At 43.9% G+C, this 17,503-nt stretch overlaps 1 protein-coding gene and 1 long non-coding RNA gene across 2 annotated transcripts; one reads left to right on the forward strand and one right to left on the reverse strand.

Annotated features, from left to right (window-relative positions):
- The first annotated feature begins 3,600 nt into the window (after positions 1–3,600).
- LOC309328364 lies at positions 3,601–5,089 on the forward strand. The gene is made up of 2 exons (XR_014150820.1): positions 3,601–3,745; positions 3,866–5,089. It is a non-coding gene; the product is annotated as an uncharacterized lncRNA (long non-coding RNA).
- On the reverse strand, positions 4,808–14,841 carry LOC309328075 (keratin, type I cytoskeletal 19-like). Its single transcript, XM_081837981.1, has 8 exons — positions 14,206–14,841; positions 10,811–10,893; positions 10,376–10,532; positions 9,524–9,685; positions 8,920–9,045; positions 8,360–8,580; positions 6,865–6,887; positions 4,808–5,203 (listed from the first exon to the last, which is right to left on the reverse strand). The coding sequence occupies exons 1-8, from the start codon at positions 14,764–14,766 to the stop codon at positions 5,061–5,063; spliced, it is 1,476 nt and encodes a 491-aa protein (XP_081694107.1). The 5' UTR covers positions 14,767–14,841; the 3' UTR covers positions 4,808–5,060.
- Between the last annotated feature and the right edge of the window lie 2,662 nt (positions 14,842–17,503).

The following is a 17,503-nucleotide window of genomic DNA, read 5'->3' on the forward strand; positions in this document are numbered from 1 at the left end:
GCACATACAAAGATGCAAAGATACATTATTTTAGGGGAAACTGCCTTGCAACAAGGTGTATGTTGAGGAACGTTGCGTACAAAAATGTGTATATTATGAAAAATTCACACTATAACGTGGATGAATTTTCATTAGGATTCTTTTCATAAAATTTCAAACTGATGAGGAAATGAGCTTAAGATTGGAAAAATCAGCAATGAAGAGAAACCAAACTGGACATCTTTGCCCATCCCTACTTGCAAGTCTAATAAATACAGAAAGGGTGTGGGAAAAGGCAGACAATTGATGCTGGCAAAACTGGCCTTTGTAGAAACGTTTTATATGCTTCTCCTGTTAAAGATTTCAGAAGTGTCTTAAATCTTTATAAGCTTCTCTCTTGAACTGCAGAGGTGCACCTGCCTGACAGGTGGGGTGTTTATACACCTTTTAATAGCTAACAGTATAAGCCTAGCACTGTCTACTTGGGAGTAAGTCCTATTGGTTTCAGTGTGGGGCTTACTCCCAGATAAGTGAGCTTAGAGTGGTGTCCTAAAGCATAATAAATCACTTTATTTTACATTACTCATCAAAAATTTACATTAGCCAAGCAGGCAATCTTTATCTAAGAGAATGAAGGGGTGCAGGTCTGTATTCACCTAACTTCTATTTAAAGTAAACTAGTTGAAATTAGTGACTCTGAGTTAGTAATGATAATTAACTGCAGTGGGTCTTTTCTGAGTAGGGCTAGGATTGGATACAACCCACAAATCTCACATTTAAAAAAAGGGGTGTACAGCAATTAATGGAAGAATAAAAATTAATGCTCTAGCAAAGGAGCATGTTTAGATTCCTATCTCCCAGCCAGCTGTCAGATTATGTTCTTTGCAAACAGATCAGCCTATTTATGAATGGATGAGTCTGTTTCTGGTCCAGAGTCACAGCTACTGTAAATCTGTTCAATCCCATTTCCACATTATTATTTTTTTAAAAAGAAAATGCTTTAAAATTGCATATGGAATATGCAGAAATGGCGAAACTTACCGGAAGAATAAGAAATCAAGACAACAAACTTTTTATAAAATAATGGAAATGGTTTATTGAATATTTACAGATACACTGTAAACAGATAAAATCATTAGCTGGATTATTGTAATAACCAGCATTTTTATAAGAGCAGATATTTACATTAGATGATTAGATGAACAAGTTAAATGAGTTTGGATATGCAGAAGATATTAAAAGACAAATTTAAGGAACCGCAGAAAGAAGGGGAAGGAAGTCAAATTTTGAAATGTTAAATTGACTGTAAAACTAATGAAAATGTATAAATTTGAAAAGTATAAATAAAAACCTAATAAAATAAAATTGTATTAAATTTTTTCTTATATACTTATTTGCCCCCGAAAGACATTTACGTGTATTTCATCCAATGATACACAATCTTAAGTGGAATTTTATGCCTTTTTGAGCTGAAAACAGCAACGGAAAATATGGAGAATTGCAAAAAAACAAAGGATAGCTACCTTCCAACCTGCACATTGGTCCATGGCCTACAGATCATGTCACTTCGAATCTGAATCCACAAAGAGAGAATTCCTCAAGCAGCTCTTGTTCATTGTCTCCTTCATGTTCATAGTTCTCACCTTGTCCACTGGCTTTATTCCCTTCTGTGCCTCAAGGTGTAATTTATCTTCTGGACTGTATAACTTATTGATTCACTTTCCTTTACAAACCAGGAGAGCTCAACACGTTATTCAACATGAGATCTTTTTAATGCACCTTTGTCGCTTAGCAGTTCGGCCGCTTTTTGTGACTGCATCATATTGAGCAGCTGGGAGCATTTTAATCAATATTCGATCCAAATAAAAGCCCAAATGTGTGAAGTTTTTTTTACAAAAAAGGAAAAAAAAGATCTGTTCTTAGTGAAGATTTTGAACACATCACTTAGTCCCCAAACTAGGGACCCACTGAGCATTTCTATGGGTTGATTACAGAAAGGTCAAACAGCAGTCTTAAGTAATAGAAACCCATGTTGTCCTCTAATTGCATCCATAGAATGGTTTATCACCAGTTTGGCTGTATTCCAAATATCCACGTCATCCACATCTGTAAAAACAGCATCATCCAGCAATAATTTTGTTGCCGCCTTGATTATTGCAACCATTCACAACATCTTCGAGTGACAACTTGAGAAATAGGGTACCACATTTTCATACAAAGAAAGGCAACTATATCTTGGTTCAGGGAAGCAACAGGAATTCACCCATAATTTGCCATCCATTGTGTTTAGGTTCTGCCCGCACGCTTTGCTCTTCAACTCCATTGTTGTCGTTCCCCAAAAGAGGTCTCAATTTTCCTCTACCGACATCAGCTCCGTGTTTTCATTGTTAGTTGTCTTCCTCCTAAGACACCTTGAGAGAATATGCTCCTTTCCCCCTCGACTCTCTTGTCCTCGACTTTCATTTGTTGTCCCTCCTGCTATTAAGTCTCATTTGAATTGGTGGCTGTATAATTTAGATCAGTAAAGTGATTTTTTATGACATTCCCCATAAAGGGCGATATGCATTGGGTCGTGTGTGCTGACTCAGGAATAGCAGCTGAGCTGATGCGGGTAATTTTTACAAGTGATACTGATGAGCCTCTGAAAGCCCCTTGTTTAGTCTTACCTGCCTGCTGGAATGCAGACTGGATAACATACTATTATTTTTTTATTAGCTTGCTAACACTCATATTTAATACCTGAGAATGCGCCGAGCTTCCATGAACATACCTGAATCATTAAGATTTTGTAATAATGTCCTTATAAAAGCTTGAAGGATGCAATCCCTTATTTCAGTTCATATCTGGAGCTTCTCATTTTCATTTGTTTTATCTGAGCAGTCAGCTGCTATTAACTCCTTGAATTGGGCCTTACCTGGGTTGTGTCTAAAAGTGAAGCATTGCCATCATCGCTCCACACTCAAAACCTAGTTTTGCATATTTGTTATCTTTCGATTATTTGTTATACTTTTGGTTTCTTGGTGACTCTTCCATCGGCAATGATTCCAAGGCAGCATAAATCAACCAAAAAAACAAATATTGTGCGTGCCGACATTTGAGAGACAGTGCGGTGTAGTGGTTAGTGTCAGACTAGGACCAGGGTTTGGAATGATGTTGTCCTTCAGCTTCAGCGTCCAACACTGCCACCTAAGTGCTGTGGTAGAATTGCACCAATCATTTATTATAATTAGGAGCAGGTACAGTGGTACCTTGGAAGCCGAACGGAATGTTCGGAAACCAAGGCGCGGCTTCCGATTGGCTGCAGGAAGCTCCTGCAGCCAATCGGAAGCTGCAGAAGCTGCGGTGGATGTTCGGGTTCCAAAAGAACGTTCACAAACCAGAACACTCAATTCCAGGTTTGTGGCATTTGGGAGCTGAAACGTTCAAGTGCCAAGGCATTCGGCTTCCAAGGTACGACTGTATTTGGTAGACAGCCTTTATGTTGCTCTGGCTTTTCAACTAGTCTGGAGAATAATAATAATAATAATAATCATCATCATCATCATCATCATCATCCATGTGGCACAGCCATTGCTGTGATTCAGAATTACAGAGAGGCATGACAATGAAAAAGCTGCTGACCTGTGCAAGGTTCTCTGACGCACCCCATTGTTCAAACTGACTTTCCCATTTTATAGACCTTGTTTTCCTCCAAGATTTTTATGTGCTGTTTTCTTTGCTTTTCATAAAGCAAATAAGAGCACCCCTCACCTGCTTTACAGCGGGAGTTGTCTTTTATAAACTGGATTCTAGGATCACGGCCAAGAAGTAGAGTTGGCTTACTTCCACTGCCCCCTCTTTGAGACAGGGGTGGGGAATGTGCAGCCCTAAGCCGCATTTCATGCAGTGGTGGGAGCCCCATAGAGACAAGAGGAGAGTTGGGCAGGGGACCCAACATGGATAGAGCAATTGAAAGGGGGTGAGGCACTTAAAATTTTAATTTCAGACCATTGGCAATGGTGAAAACATGGAGTGGATGGAGCAATGGATGGGAAGGACCTTCTGGAAACGATCAGTTCATGCTTCTGGGGCAAGATTAATCTGTCCCTTCCCCCAGCATCTCATGGGGCAAGGAGGAAATGGCAGGGGGAAGAGAGAAAGGATTGGCAGAAAGATGGGGAGAAGAGATGGCAGGCCACTCACTTTTGGCTCCACCCATCTCTAGAAAGATTTCCCTGGAGGGAAGGTGGCCATTACAGTACAAAACATCCCCCTGCTTCAATAAACCGTCTATTAAATCTGATTTAATCAGGGGGTTATGATCACTATATTAAAAAACCTCAAATGGTTATTACAAGAGATCCTAGGTCAATGAAGAAGATTGAAGGGGGCATCAAAGTCAGTTCAGGTGTAGGAAATATGCTGTTTGTGTTCCATGAATGCAAGGCGTTGAATTTCTTGGGGTTCAAATTTCAGTATGAAAGGGGGAGTTGGGTGGGACCCAGTGTGCTGTAGTAGCTAGAGTGCTGGACTTGGACCTAGAAGGCTGAGAGTTCAAATCCCCACTGGCCCTTGAAGCTCATCACTGTCACTGCCTCTTAGCCTAACCTGCCTCACAGGGTTGTTGTGGGGATTAATTGAGGAAGGGGAGAACCATGTACACCACCATGATCTCCTTGGAGGAAAGGGTGGGATATAAATGCAATAAAATAATAAGTAACTTCCCCTCCATCCTTTTTTTTGCGGTGTGTGTGTGTGTGTGTGTGGATGATGTCAACAGAGGCGGCTGGCCCAAACTGCAAAACCCAGTTGCCTCTTGGAGCTACCCAATAAACAACCCGACACGTGATTATTTGCAAAAAGAGCTTGAGGCGACCTCTTTATTGAGAGCGTTACAAAAACGTGCATCTGTCGTGATGATGATGAGGAAGGCAAAGCTGGTGAGGGGATGCCGTTAAGAAAGTGGCCAAGCCGAGGCACACTTGAGTAAAGCGAGGAGGGGTGCATGCGTTTCTCGCAGTGAGCTGTGGGCATCCTATGGGCAGGTTTCTCCCCATAGGTGAACACAGCTTTCGGAACCGGAGCGTCGTTCCTCAGGAGATTCAGAAGTTGCTGGTGGAGTGCTTTTTGCTGGTTGTGATGGTGGTGCTGCTGCCATAGCCACCGCTGCCACCACCGCTGCCGCTGCCGCCACCGCTGCTGCTACTGTGGTAGCTGATGCTGGTGCTACCTCCACCATGGGATCCTGAGAGAAAGAGTGGAAGAACGTATTAATGAAGGACATCGTGAGACCCCTGTGTTTCATACAACCTCAAATCCTCACTGGTTTCTAATTCCATAAACAGCGTGCCATGGTGACCATTTTAAGTCAGACAGTAATCTTCCTTCTCTGGTTGTCTACCCTATGCATGTCTACTTGGAAGTAAAGCCCACTACGTTCAATAGAACTAACTCCCAGGTAAGTATGTACAGGATTGCAGGTTTTTCTTATATCCCCCACAACCCCAAAATCTTCAAACCAAGGGGAAATGTCTGGATCCCTGTGAGGAGGGACTGGCTGTGAAACTACTCTGCAAATGGGGAATAGGGCGTCTCCTAACGACTCTCAGGACCCTGAACAAACTACAGCTCCCAGAATTCTTGGGATCGGGAGCCATGATGCGTTAAAGTGGTGTCATAGTGCTTTAAATGTATAGTGTGAATGTGGTTTAGATGACCTCCCAGATCTTCTTCAGTTTTTTGCTTCCAAGATTGTGTATACCAGCATTCCTCAACCTTGTGCCTTCCAGATGCTGTTGGACTCCAACTCCCACCAGTCCAAGCCAGCATGACCAATGATTGGGAATGATGGGAGTTGGAGTCCAGTGATGCCCAGAGGGCCACAGATTCCCCATCCCTGTTAGAATAACTCGAATGACTCTGACAGTGTAGTTAGGGGCCGAGAGAATGGGTGGGTGAAGGAGTACGGACTGCTGGTTTTTTGCTTGTGTAACCTAGAACTCTCAGTCTCAAGAAATGAGAGTTTTACCCAGTTGCAAGTGCCTAACAAAGTTTTAAGGGGAAATGATGTGCATCTGTGTGTTTGAAAGGTCTCTAGTTACTGTATAGAGAAGCTTTTTGGAGAAACAAGCCTTACAACTTTGAGACAAACTGCATAGCATGCCAATGCAAGATTTCCTTCTAAGGCAAAATGCAGCTTGGGTGGAAGGCAATTTTTGCTGTGACTGCAGAACTGGGGTGGAAAATTCAGTCCCCATTCCCCTGTCAGTGTCCTGACATACATATTTGATAGCAGCGCCCATGCTTAACATGTTGTGCAGTTTTGCTCCAGGACTAGGGTGGGGAAATTGTGGCTCTCCAAAGGTTGTTGGACTTCAGCACACATCAGCCTCAACCAGGAGGGTCAATGGCAAAGGATTATGGGAGTTGTAGTCCAGCAACATCTGGCGGGTCACTGGTTCCTCATCTCTGCCTTAGACCAAACCAATGCTGCTCACATGGACTGATAAGAAATCCTCCACTATCTCAGCCAGAGATATTTCCCACCCCAAACCTTGAGATCCTTTCACTCAAGGGTAGACAACATGGCACCCTTCAGATGTTGCTGGACTACAACTCCCACCATTCCTGACCATAGGCTGGGACTGATGGGAATTGTAGTCCAACAACATCTTGAGGGCACTATTTTGGCTGCTCCTGCTTTAACTGGAGGCTGAACATTTGAACCTGTGATCTTCTATATACAATGCATATATCTGACTATGGTTCTGCAGCTCACCCTTGGGGCGTGTAGTATCATTAGCCTTCCAGAAACAAAGGCCAGCATTGCAAGTCATCTTTTGCAGCAAAAGAACCCACCCGGGCTCACTTCACAAATATATTTTATATGGCAGTGGGAATCCTTACCTTCCTTTGACCATCCCGTCATCCTGTCAAGGAGGAGGAAAAGAAAGGGCAATTAGTAGATGATTACGAGCAACAGTAGTTGCCCTGGGGAATCTCTGTCCCCAGATGTGTCAGAAACAGCAGCACAAAAGATGCTTTGAGATATAGTAGGGCACCTTCTGATATGGCTGGCCATTGGGATTGCTGACCCCATGGAATAATGAAATTATTATAATGTGGGTAGTTAACAGAGAATACAAAATGAATCGTAATGCACAATATTGTCCTTTCCCAAATTATGAAACTATTCCCTGGGAAAGAAGACATCAGCAAGGTCACAGCAGAGACATCAGGACAGGAAGAGCTGAAAATACCCACTCTCAGTGTTGAGATATCACGGGACATCACATCCCCAAAGTAAATCTAAAGTCAGACAAAGCTGAAAACTTTTTATGGTCATTGTTTTCAGTGAGGTAAAATAAGGTTTATCCTTAACCCTCCCACTGGACAGAGAAGTGATGGAGCAATAGACAAATTCGCAGAGGAGAGGGCTATTGGCAGCTGCTATTCATGGTCTGCCTCCATGGTTGGAGACTGTCATGCTTCTGAGCACCACTTGCTGGAAGCCACAGGAGAGAAGAGGGTTCTTATGCTTGGCTCTTGCTCGCAGGCTTCCCACAGGCATCTGATTGGCCACAGTGCAAACGAGTTGCTGGATTAGATGGGCCATTTGCTTGCTTCACCAGGGCTTGAGTTCTTATGATGCAATGGGTGTCACTTCTAGTATCGCTATTGATAGAAATAGGCAACCTACACCTTTAGAATAACAGACATGGGGGCAGGCCCCACTGTCCACGGAGTAAGCAGCAGAAACAGAAAACAGGTCAGAAAAGCAGGCGCACCATTTTTCAATGTCTTAGGGATGACCTAGAATTTGCACACCTCTTCCCATTCTAAAAATGAAATTGACATCAATCTCAGCACTGGTGTTTCTAAGAGGCGGGCCAATAAAATCAGGGCCATTTTTATGCATCGCCTGACCTTTGGCTTGGAGCCAATTTGATTCCCTCCCCCTCTTTCTTTTTTCTTTTCCTTTCTCCTCCTGCAATGAGGCTACATTTTAATATTTTAATGTTTCAATATTTTAATGTTGTATTTTAATTTTGTTTTTAAGTTGTATTCATTCCACTTGTTTTTATTATTGCTTGTTAGCCGTCCTGAGCCCAGCCTTGGCTGGGGAGGGCGGGGTCTAAATAAAAATTATTATTATTATTATTAAAAAGAAATCTGATTTGTCACTAACTGGATACTCCAAAAGTTGCCACTGGCTCTCTAAGAGAACATCTATAAGATACACTTGATTTCAAGCATTTCTTTCTCATAATCATACTTTACACTTGTATGGGGGAGGACCTTAAACACTGTTTTAGATGCACACCTAAAAACATCACATATGATGAAGCCTTTGGGAGATCTCTCCCCTTTGGTGGCTTATTCTGATTGCCCAGTTACGTACTTGGAGTCCTGGCCCTCCAACAGGTTGCGGTAGGTGGCGATCTCCTGTTCCAACCGTGTCTTGATGTCCATGAGCATCTTGTATTCCTGGTTCTGGCGCTCCATGTCATTCCTCAACTCGGCCAAGTGCTCTTCCACACCAGAGATCTGGTTCTGGATTTGGGCCAGCTGAGCACAATACCGTCCTTCTGTCTCTGCCAAGCTGGTTTCCAAGCCAGCTTTCTAATATGAGGGAGAAAAAGCAGAAGATCCAGAAATCTACAAACACTGCAAACCGCAAACCTCTGTCAGAATGCTGATGACCAACTCTCTATCTGTCGGTGTTTCTAGATCTCATGAAAGTTTGAGTATCGCCGATTACTGATACTTGCAGGAAATAATGGTGAAGGTAGCTCTCACTACCTACTTCCATTGGGAATGTCTGTGCCATTAAGATGTCTGGTTGGCCATGTTGGATAGGCAAAATATGCCAACTAGCTATGCCATTGGAGTGACCCCAGCGTGGCAGTTCGTAGGCCCTTTATCTGTCAATCAACTTCATTCAAGGAAGTTGCCACATACCATGCTAAGCTGTGACTGCAACTCAATCTCCAGGCTCTGTATCGTGCGCCTCAGTTCCGAAACCTCGCTCTTGCCGCTCTGTATCTGCTCCGTGTGGGTGGCCACTTCGCGGTTCAGTTCGTCAGTCTGAAAGAAGGAGGGTGAAAAAGTTTCATGCTGGAAATCTTTACAATGAAAAGAAAAGAAATCATGCTATAAGTAATACGTACGCCGCTCAGAGCATACCCACACTGCAGACCGACAGTGCAATCCTATGAATGTCACACTGTGTTGAATGGGACTTCATCCCAGTTAAGGAGTATAGTAGGGATGAGGAACCAGTGGCCCGCTAAATGTTGATGGAATCCAACTCCCATCACCCCCAGCCAACATGGCCAATGGTCAGAGATGATGGGAGCAACATCTGGGCCTGCAGAGTGGAACTGTGTTAATACACATTCTCCTTTTTTTAGAGGGGGGCCCTGGAAGGGTTTTTAGCAGAGTCCTCATTAAAATACAGTTCCTAAGATTCTTTGGAGGGGCTCAAGACCCTTAAAGTGATCTGTTGAACTAGGCAATATGCTTTTGGTAAAGCGACCCCAGTCCCTAGGAGAGAAGACCCTACCTTGGAGAAGAACCAGGCTTCCGCATCTCTGCGATTCTTGTCCGCCAGTTGTTCGTACTGCTCTCTCATCTCAGCCAGAGCTTTGGTGAGGTCGATTCCGGGCGCGGCATCCATCTCGACGTTGACGGTTCCTGTCAGTTGAGTGTTGTACTCTTTCATGAGCTTGGTAGGGCAAGAATGGAGAGGACATAGGTGAGGATTCCCCTAGTAGGCAACGTGTTGCACCTTTCAGCATTCTGCAATATGTCATGATGTGTGGAATGGCCTTCATGCGATCAAAGGCAAATGGCAACATGCAACAGGGCTGCGCACATTTCTGCTAAGCTTGGTACCCAACCATTGTTTCTATTGATCAAGAAGGCCTGGCTTTCTTGCTTCCTGAAGGGGGAAAGTAATTGTGGCCCTTTGTATTTGCTGTTCAGGGAAGGAGTTTCCTAGGGAAGGAGTAACCTGCCATGTGTGCAAGAGAGAAGGTGGGTGAGGGATTGTAAGCTTGTTGCAACCCCTCCCTCTGATCCACAACATTGATACTGCACCCCAAGATGCATTCTGGTGCCATTTTGAAAGAGGCACTCTGTGCTCTCTTGCCAGTAGCTTTGTCAGGAATGTCAGCTCATATGGTAAGTTTCATAATTTTGGGGGCGTGGGTTGCCGTTGGTGAGCCCCTGCTTTGCCACATGTGGGCTCCTCTTTATGAACTTCTGTAGGGATTATTGTCTTATGTAATTCGTGCAACTTTTGTGTATGATGCTCACATCGAAAGGCAGACCGAACACCTCTAAATGGATGCCCCCAAACTGAATTGTAAAGTTGGCTGAAGTTTCCCTGCCCTTTTCTTTTTCCTTCACTCACCTCCTCGTGGTTCTTGTTGAGGTAAGCCAGATCTTCCTTCAGCCCTTCGATCTGCATCTCCAGATCAGATTTGGACAGAGTCAGCTCATCCAGGACTCTGCGCAGACCATTGATGTCAGCCTCAACGCTCTGGCGGAGGTGCAGCTCATTCTCATATCTGCCGGTTTCAAAAAAGAAAAAGGAAAAAGTCAGCAATGGGTGATAAACATTCTCCAATAAAGCCTGCCACCTGTATTTCTTGAGATGTATTTCTTGAGGTCTTCCTCCCTCTCTTCCCTTCCCTTCTGGTTTTCTTTCAGCTGATATTTTAAATACACCCTCCACCAAACTTTCTGTCCCTCACTTCCTTTCCTTTTCCCTTCATTCCTCTCTCACTTCCATTCCCCCAGTGAGAGATCTCGAACAGCGGAAAAACAGAATAGAGAAGAAACTTACTTCAGTCTGAAGTCATCAGCAGCCAGCCTGGCATTGTCAATCTCCAAGACAATCCTTGAATTGTCAACTGTGGCATGATGGATCTATACCAAAGGAACAGAGAAGAGAGGAGGGCCCATGAATGTTAGCTAACATTTTTCATTATCTGAGGATGCAATGGTTGCTCAAATGGAGAATTGTCAGGGACTTAATTTGTGGGTAATCTGTACAGGTCATGACATCAACATTCGTGATTGTGAATTTGCATCTAGAGGGCAGTAGATATTTTAGACTGACATTAGTCAACATGGTGCCCTTCAGATGTTGTTGGACTCCAACTTCCATTAGCCCCAGTCAGCTTAGCCAATGGTCAAGCATGAAGGGACTTGTAGTCCAACCACATCTGGAGATCACCAGCTTGGGGAAGGCTGTTCTAGATGAATAAATTTGAAATTAATTTGTACAAACTTCTTCAGCAGCCTAGGATTTTTCTGAGGAGAAACTAGTTAACCTAATTTCTTTCCTGGCAAGTCTTAGCATCCTCCCACCTGGCATGGTGTGATCTGTTCCTTCTTTTGTTCTACATTATGTATTTTTCCTCATAGAATTATAGTCTGGGACCCAACTGAGGCTCTATTCCAACCTTTGCAATAAAGGATGTTCTACCCAAACAGTTGTCTGCCATCTTTCTCTTGGCAAACATCCAAGAGCAGTTTTATGTATTTAGGTAGAAGATGAGCCATCCAAATTAAAGTAGCAGACCCATTCCTGTACAGGTGAGCCCTTGGCTGAATAAGTTTAGGTCAGTTAATCTATAATGCAGTATAATTGACTGGCAGACTTCTTAATATTTCATTAAAAATAAAATTATTATGACTTCCTGTCATATATCTAAGGGTATGGAGAATGTGCAGCCCTTAGAATAGGATTCTAGCTTCTGGCATGGGGGGCAATGACTCCCCAAGGACTCTTTGAAATAGTCTAGGATGACATGGAATTCTACCTTAAATGATGCAAGAGCAGCGTTTAGAAGCTGTTCCTCCTGAAATGTAGTCGTATGAAATGCAAACTTTTTTCAAAAAATGGACTTAAATATTGCTATAAAAGGTACACTGCCACATCTTTCATAAATGCAAAGTTAATTATGGCTGTGATCCAGTGGATCTGGTCCATTGGATCTGGACCTGGAAGAACTGAGTTCAGACTCTGCTCAAGCCAGTCTGGACTTCAAGATCTAACAAAAGTATTCCGTGCCCCTTGAAATCAATAGGGACTCCAGATGTTGTAGATTATAACTTTCACCACCCATGACCATTGGCCATGGTGGCTGTAGCTGATGGAAGCAGACCACAACATCTGGAGGGCACCACATTAGCTGCTCCCAGGCTGGGCATTTAATGTGCAATTAAGTTCCACTGACTTCAGTGGGACAATGTCTGTTTTGTTGGATTTGATGTCCTCGGTATATTAATCTTAGCTCATCTAAAGAGAAACAAAACGATCTGCTCCACGGGATTGTTGGTGAGGATGAATGAGGTAGGAATAAGAAATGAGTGCACAGTGAAGCCCTATAGGCAAGGTGCCCTGCCCTCTTCTAATATTGGAGAGGGTTGTATTGGTCTTAATGGAGTTTCATAGGAAAATGATGGAGGACAGCAGAGACACCATTTCTCAGTGATAAGAAGTGGTGGGTGACACAGTCAAGAGCATCAGTATTTGATATATGCGTGGGAAGGTTTCCAGTTTGGGGTGTGTTTGAATAGATATCACAAAAGCAAATATCAGTGATCTGAATTGGGGGTGAGGATTCTGTGGTCCTTCGGTTGCTGTTTCCATTGGGCCATGCTGGCTGGGAGTGATGGAGAATGGAGTCCCACAACATTTGGACAAAAGTGAATGACAGAAGGGAGACCTTCCTTCCAATGACACCCTAAAGCAGGAATAGCTCACCTGAAGCAGGGATAGCTCACCTCCTGCTCTTGAATTACAGCTTCCACCATCCCTGACCATGCTGACTGGGGTTGATGGAAGCTGGAGCCCAGCAACATCTCAGCCGCCACAAGTTCCCCACCCCAGGACTAAATAGAGCGTCCCTGGTTTCCCCATCATGGGCCATTCCTTTAGTTTATTACTAATAAAGACCCAGTGAAGTGAATAATGCAAGCAAGTTATTAGTTTATTAGCTCCAAGGAGCAATGGTGGGCACAGACTAGAAATTTAGGGTCAGTTGCTCGCTTGTGCATGCTCATCCACTGATGACTGCAACATCCCATGTTTACTTGCATGTGTGAGTGGGGCATCACAGAGCAAATGTGTCAGTCTTCATTTCCCCTTAAACGCAATGTTTCTCAGTGGGAGCCATTCATTAAGTGATTGGTTTGTCACTTAGCAATAAGGCTGCACTCAAACAAGTGCCAAACAGCCATACATTTCTATAACTCAGTCCCTCGGATTTTGTGGGGCAGTAACTGAATGCCTTGGGACTTGTACACAGTTCCTTTCCTTCATTGCCATGTAACCACAACTACCCTCTGCACTATTCAGAATCAAAGATAAAAGACTTGCAGGTCTGAGGGCTTAAGCCAACCCAAGGCATGGCATGAAACACACCCAGAGCCTACGATGCAGATAGGGTGATGGGTAAATCCCAGGTTACAATGGTAAATTCATTGATTAGATTGGCCAGTACCATAACAGTCTCTACTCCTGTGCTTTTAACATTAGTCTCATAGTCAGAAATTAAGGTGGTGAAGCTTTTCCTAACACAAAAGTGAAGTTTTCTCCATGACTTATCTTCTGGTTCAGTACCAAAGTTAGAAACTTCAGGAGTTTATTGCAGCAAAGCTATGCACATCAGAGTGAATGACTAGTCGCTGTTTGCTTTTCTGTCTCACAAACAACCTAATTGAATTAGTCTGGGCTTGGTCCTAAACACTTTTAATCATGTCTTGCTATTTTTGTGATGTCCCTTAACTTCATTTTTTTTAAATCAGTTGTGTTTATCAGTTGTTGTTGTTGTTGTTGTTGTTGTTGTTGTTGTTGTTGTTATTGTAGCATAATAAAAACAATTACTTCCACAATCCAAATCAGCAATTGTACCATAGATTCCTGCCAAAAGATGGGTTGTAAGCATCATAGGAATGATGATGATATCTGATACATTGTGATTAAATTTGCCATTTTCTACAGCAACAAAGTATTAGAAGATGGAAGCTTCAGAAAGCCATCTCTCATCACTGGCATATCCTCCTCGTGAGGCTGTGGACTCTCCTTCCTTGGAGGTTTTTAAGCAGAGGTTGGGCGGGGCCCTGCCATGGATGCTTTAGCTGAGATTCCTAGACTGCACGGGGTTAAACTAGAGGACCCTCAGGGTCCCTTCCAACTCTACAATTCTATAATTCTATGAATGATCTTACCTTGTCACGGAGGTCCTCAATGATCTTGAAATAGTGGCTGTAGTCCCTGGATGGGCTGGTGGGAGCCTGCTTCATGTGCCATTCTCGGATCTTCACCTCCAGCTCTGTGTTGGCTTCCTCCAGAGCACGCACCTTGTCCAGGTAGTTGGCCAGGCGGTCGTTCAGGTTCTGCATGGTGATCTTCTCGTTCCCACTCAGGAGGCCTCCATCGCCGCCGCTGCCACCCCCGGCCAAAAAGTCCCCAAAGCCATAGCCGCCTCCACCTCCAGCACCAAAGCAACTTCCATAGCCTCCTCCAGCACCAAAGCCACCGCCGTAGCCAAGACCACCACCAGAAACCAAGGCACTGCCATAGCCGCCTCCTAAACCTCCTCCTACCCCACATCCATAACCACCTCCTACTCCAGAAGAGACAAGCCTAACAGAGGAGGAAGACACACGGCCGCCGCCTCCACCATGGATGCTGGACGAGCCAAAGCGTCCGGAGGAGATGCGGCTGGAGCCCCCGCCAGCACTCAGGCCACCACCATAGGAGGAAGAGGAGCTCTGATAAAAAGACATTGTGGCAGCAATGAATGGAAGTTCAGCTGTGAGACTGTTACTCGGCTTGACTGAGCATGGAAAAAGCTGGCCTTGGCAGTGTCAGCCAGCTCCCTTTTATACTCCTCACGGGGCGTGTTCTGTCCCACAGCAGAATACAGCCTGCTGAAACCACACCCTCAAAGGTGAGGCTCCGTGAAGATGATGTGCTGTCTTTGAAATGCAGCCACTTGTCCCTTGGTGGGCTGTCCCCCCCCTCTCTCTGTGTGTGTGTGTGTGTGTGTGCGGCGGCTTCTTAAAAACCCAGTTAAACAAAGGAGATTTCATTCAGGGTGCATCACTGTTATTTTTAGCCAGTGCCAAGTGTGCAGATCACATTTCCCTTCTTCTTTTTTTATACATTTAACCAAGGGGGGGGGGCAGCACTGTCTGCAGCCAAGCCTGGCCTCATCTCATATCGGGATTAATTTATTATAATTAAGCATAATAGCCACAGATGCACTCAGCTTCTTCTTCCAGGTATGCCTTTCACTTAACCCCCTTTTCCCTCCCCAGAACGTTTAACAAGCAATTCACGATTCATTTACTTTGCTTTCTTCCCGTCTTAATTGCTGTCAGGATTGTGGAATCATAGAGTTGGAAGGGACCCCAAGGGACCCCAACCCCCTGCAATGCAGGAATCTCAGCTGAAGCATCCATGACAGATGATCATCCATGCTCTGCTTAAAAACCTCCAAGGAAGGAGAGACCTAACAAAGGAGACCTTTCCACCGTCAAACAGCTCCTACCATCAGAAAGTTCTTCCTGGTGTTCAGTCGGAATCTCCTTTCTTGCAACTTTAAGCCATTGGTTCATATCCTACCCTCCAGAGCAGGAGAAAACAAGCTTGTTCCCTCTTCCATGTGACAGCCCTTGAGATATTTGAAGATGGCCTTCACATCTCCTCTCAGTCTCCTCTTTTCAAGGCTAAACTTCAACTTTTCCCCATAAGCCTTGGTTTCCAGACCCTTCGTTATCTTGGTTGCCCTCCTCTGCACACATTCCAGCTTGTCAACCTCCTTCTTAAACTGTGGTGCTGAGATCTGGACACAGGACTTTGGAGATAACACCCTCTGCTCTGGAAATGCAAAACATAGTCTTCCAGGAATGCCCCATGGTAACGTCTGGAGGTGGTGCAAGAGCCCATCATTTCTCTTCTATGTAATCTTGTGTCTGAGAAGCTCCAAGAAGATAGTTTGCAATGAATTAGTTTGCTTGCCTCTTCCTCCTTCAGGGTTTGACAAACAAATTCAAATGTTTTGCCTAAGACAGATGAAAATTGCAAATGGGGAATGATAGAGGGCACATTTTAAAAGGCACTGAATACTTGAAGGGACAGAGTTTTTTCAAGAGAGAGAGAGAGGGGGGGGGGAGAGAAGAGCCACAAAGAAGGTCACTTCCAGACGACCTGTTCATCCTGATTTGTTTATGAAAAGCTTGTGGTGTGGTTATTTGGCTGTTTATTGAAAAATCATTCTGCTTTCCTCACAGGGAGGTTATTCCGCATTGCATCATGCGATTGTCACACTTTCCACTGTGTTTTCCCATCACTTTCCTTATTGCAAAGTCTGCTCTTTTGGGTTGCTCAAGAGCACCAAACCAACTTTAATTATGGAACTTGAATTTTCTGGAATGTGATTAGATCGCACCCAAAAACAGCAACCGGCTGGAATCATCCTGTATGTGCCCCCAGTGTTCCTTACACTTTTACAAAAATGCACTTACAAGATAAATTGTGCTTAAAAATGCATATATTTGTGAAAATAACATATGGATGTGCATTTTATTAGGGTAAACTGCTTTGAACCAGACAAAATTGCGTACAAAAAATGTGCACAGTAGAAGAAATAAACACTAAAATGCTGGTGGATTTTCACGGGGCTTTGAATTTCTGCCCCCTGCAAACTGATGTGGGAATGTGGTGAAATAAAGACTGAAAAAAATGAGAAACTGCAAGAAGTTGAAATTAACTGTTTAGCCCATCCCTATCCTTGAGTAACCATGCATGTGATAGAGCTGAAACACTACCTTTCAAAGTGCAATTAAAAAGCAACTTTAAGCATATGCAGAGTATTGTTGCTTCATATCCGAATGATTTATTTGCCCATTTATTTTACAACATTTGTATCCCACCATTCCTCCAAGGCTCTCAAGGCAAGCATATATCATCTCTCCCAATCCCACAATTTCACCTCACGGGAACCCTGTAAGGCTGAGAGTTAGTGACTGACCCAAGCTCACCCAGTGGACTCCATGGCCAGGGGAGGATTGGAACCCAGGTCTTTTCAGTCTATCCACTACATCACCCTGGTTCTCACAACCAGTTGCCCACTTTAAGGATTATTGAAATTTGGGTGTGCAGATGTGCCTTGAGCCTTGGTGTTCATTTGTTGTTGTTTTTTAAAAATCAAGTGTTCTCTTGTTGCAAAAGGATTGTATCCTGAGTAATAGCAATTAAAAAAAATACTATTGTATTTGAGAGAGTGGGTGACAAAAATGAGGGATTTTTCATATTAGTCAAAGGTTGTTCTTGCTGACGGGGCGAAATCTCTTGCCACAAATGGTCGCTTAGGCTGAACCCTTTCATGGGCAGCTGCAGTCCCAGCCCAATAAGAAAAGATGGAATGTCTGTTTGTATCCTGGGAGTCGAAACTTCTGCCGAGACGCTCCTGTTGACCCACACCTTAAGAATCTGCACAGGCTGGCACTGCTTTCTCGG

Source organism: Podarcis erhardii (assembly GCF_964252035.2).
Source record: "Podarcis erhardii genome assembly, chromosome: 13".
Taxonomy (NCBI): domain Eukaryota; kingdom Metazoa; phylum Chordata; class Lepidosauria; order Squamata; family Lacertidae; genus Podarcis; species Podarcis erhardii.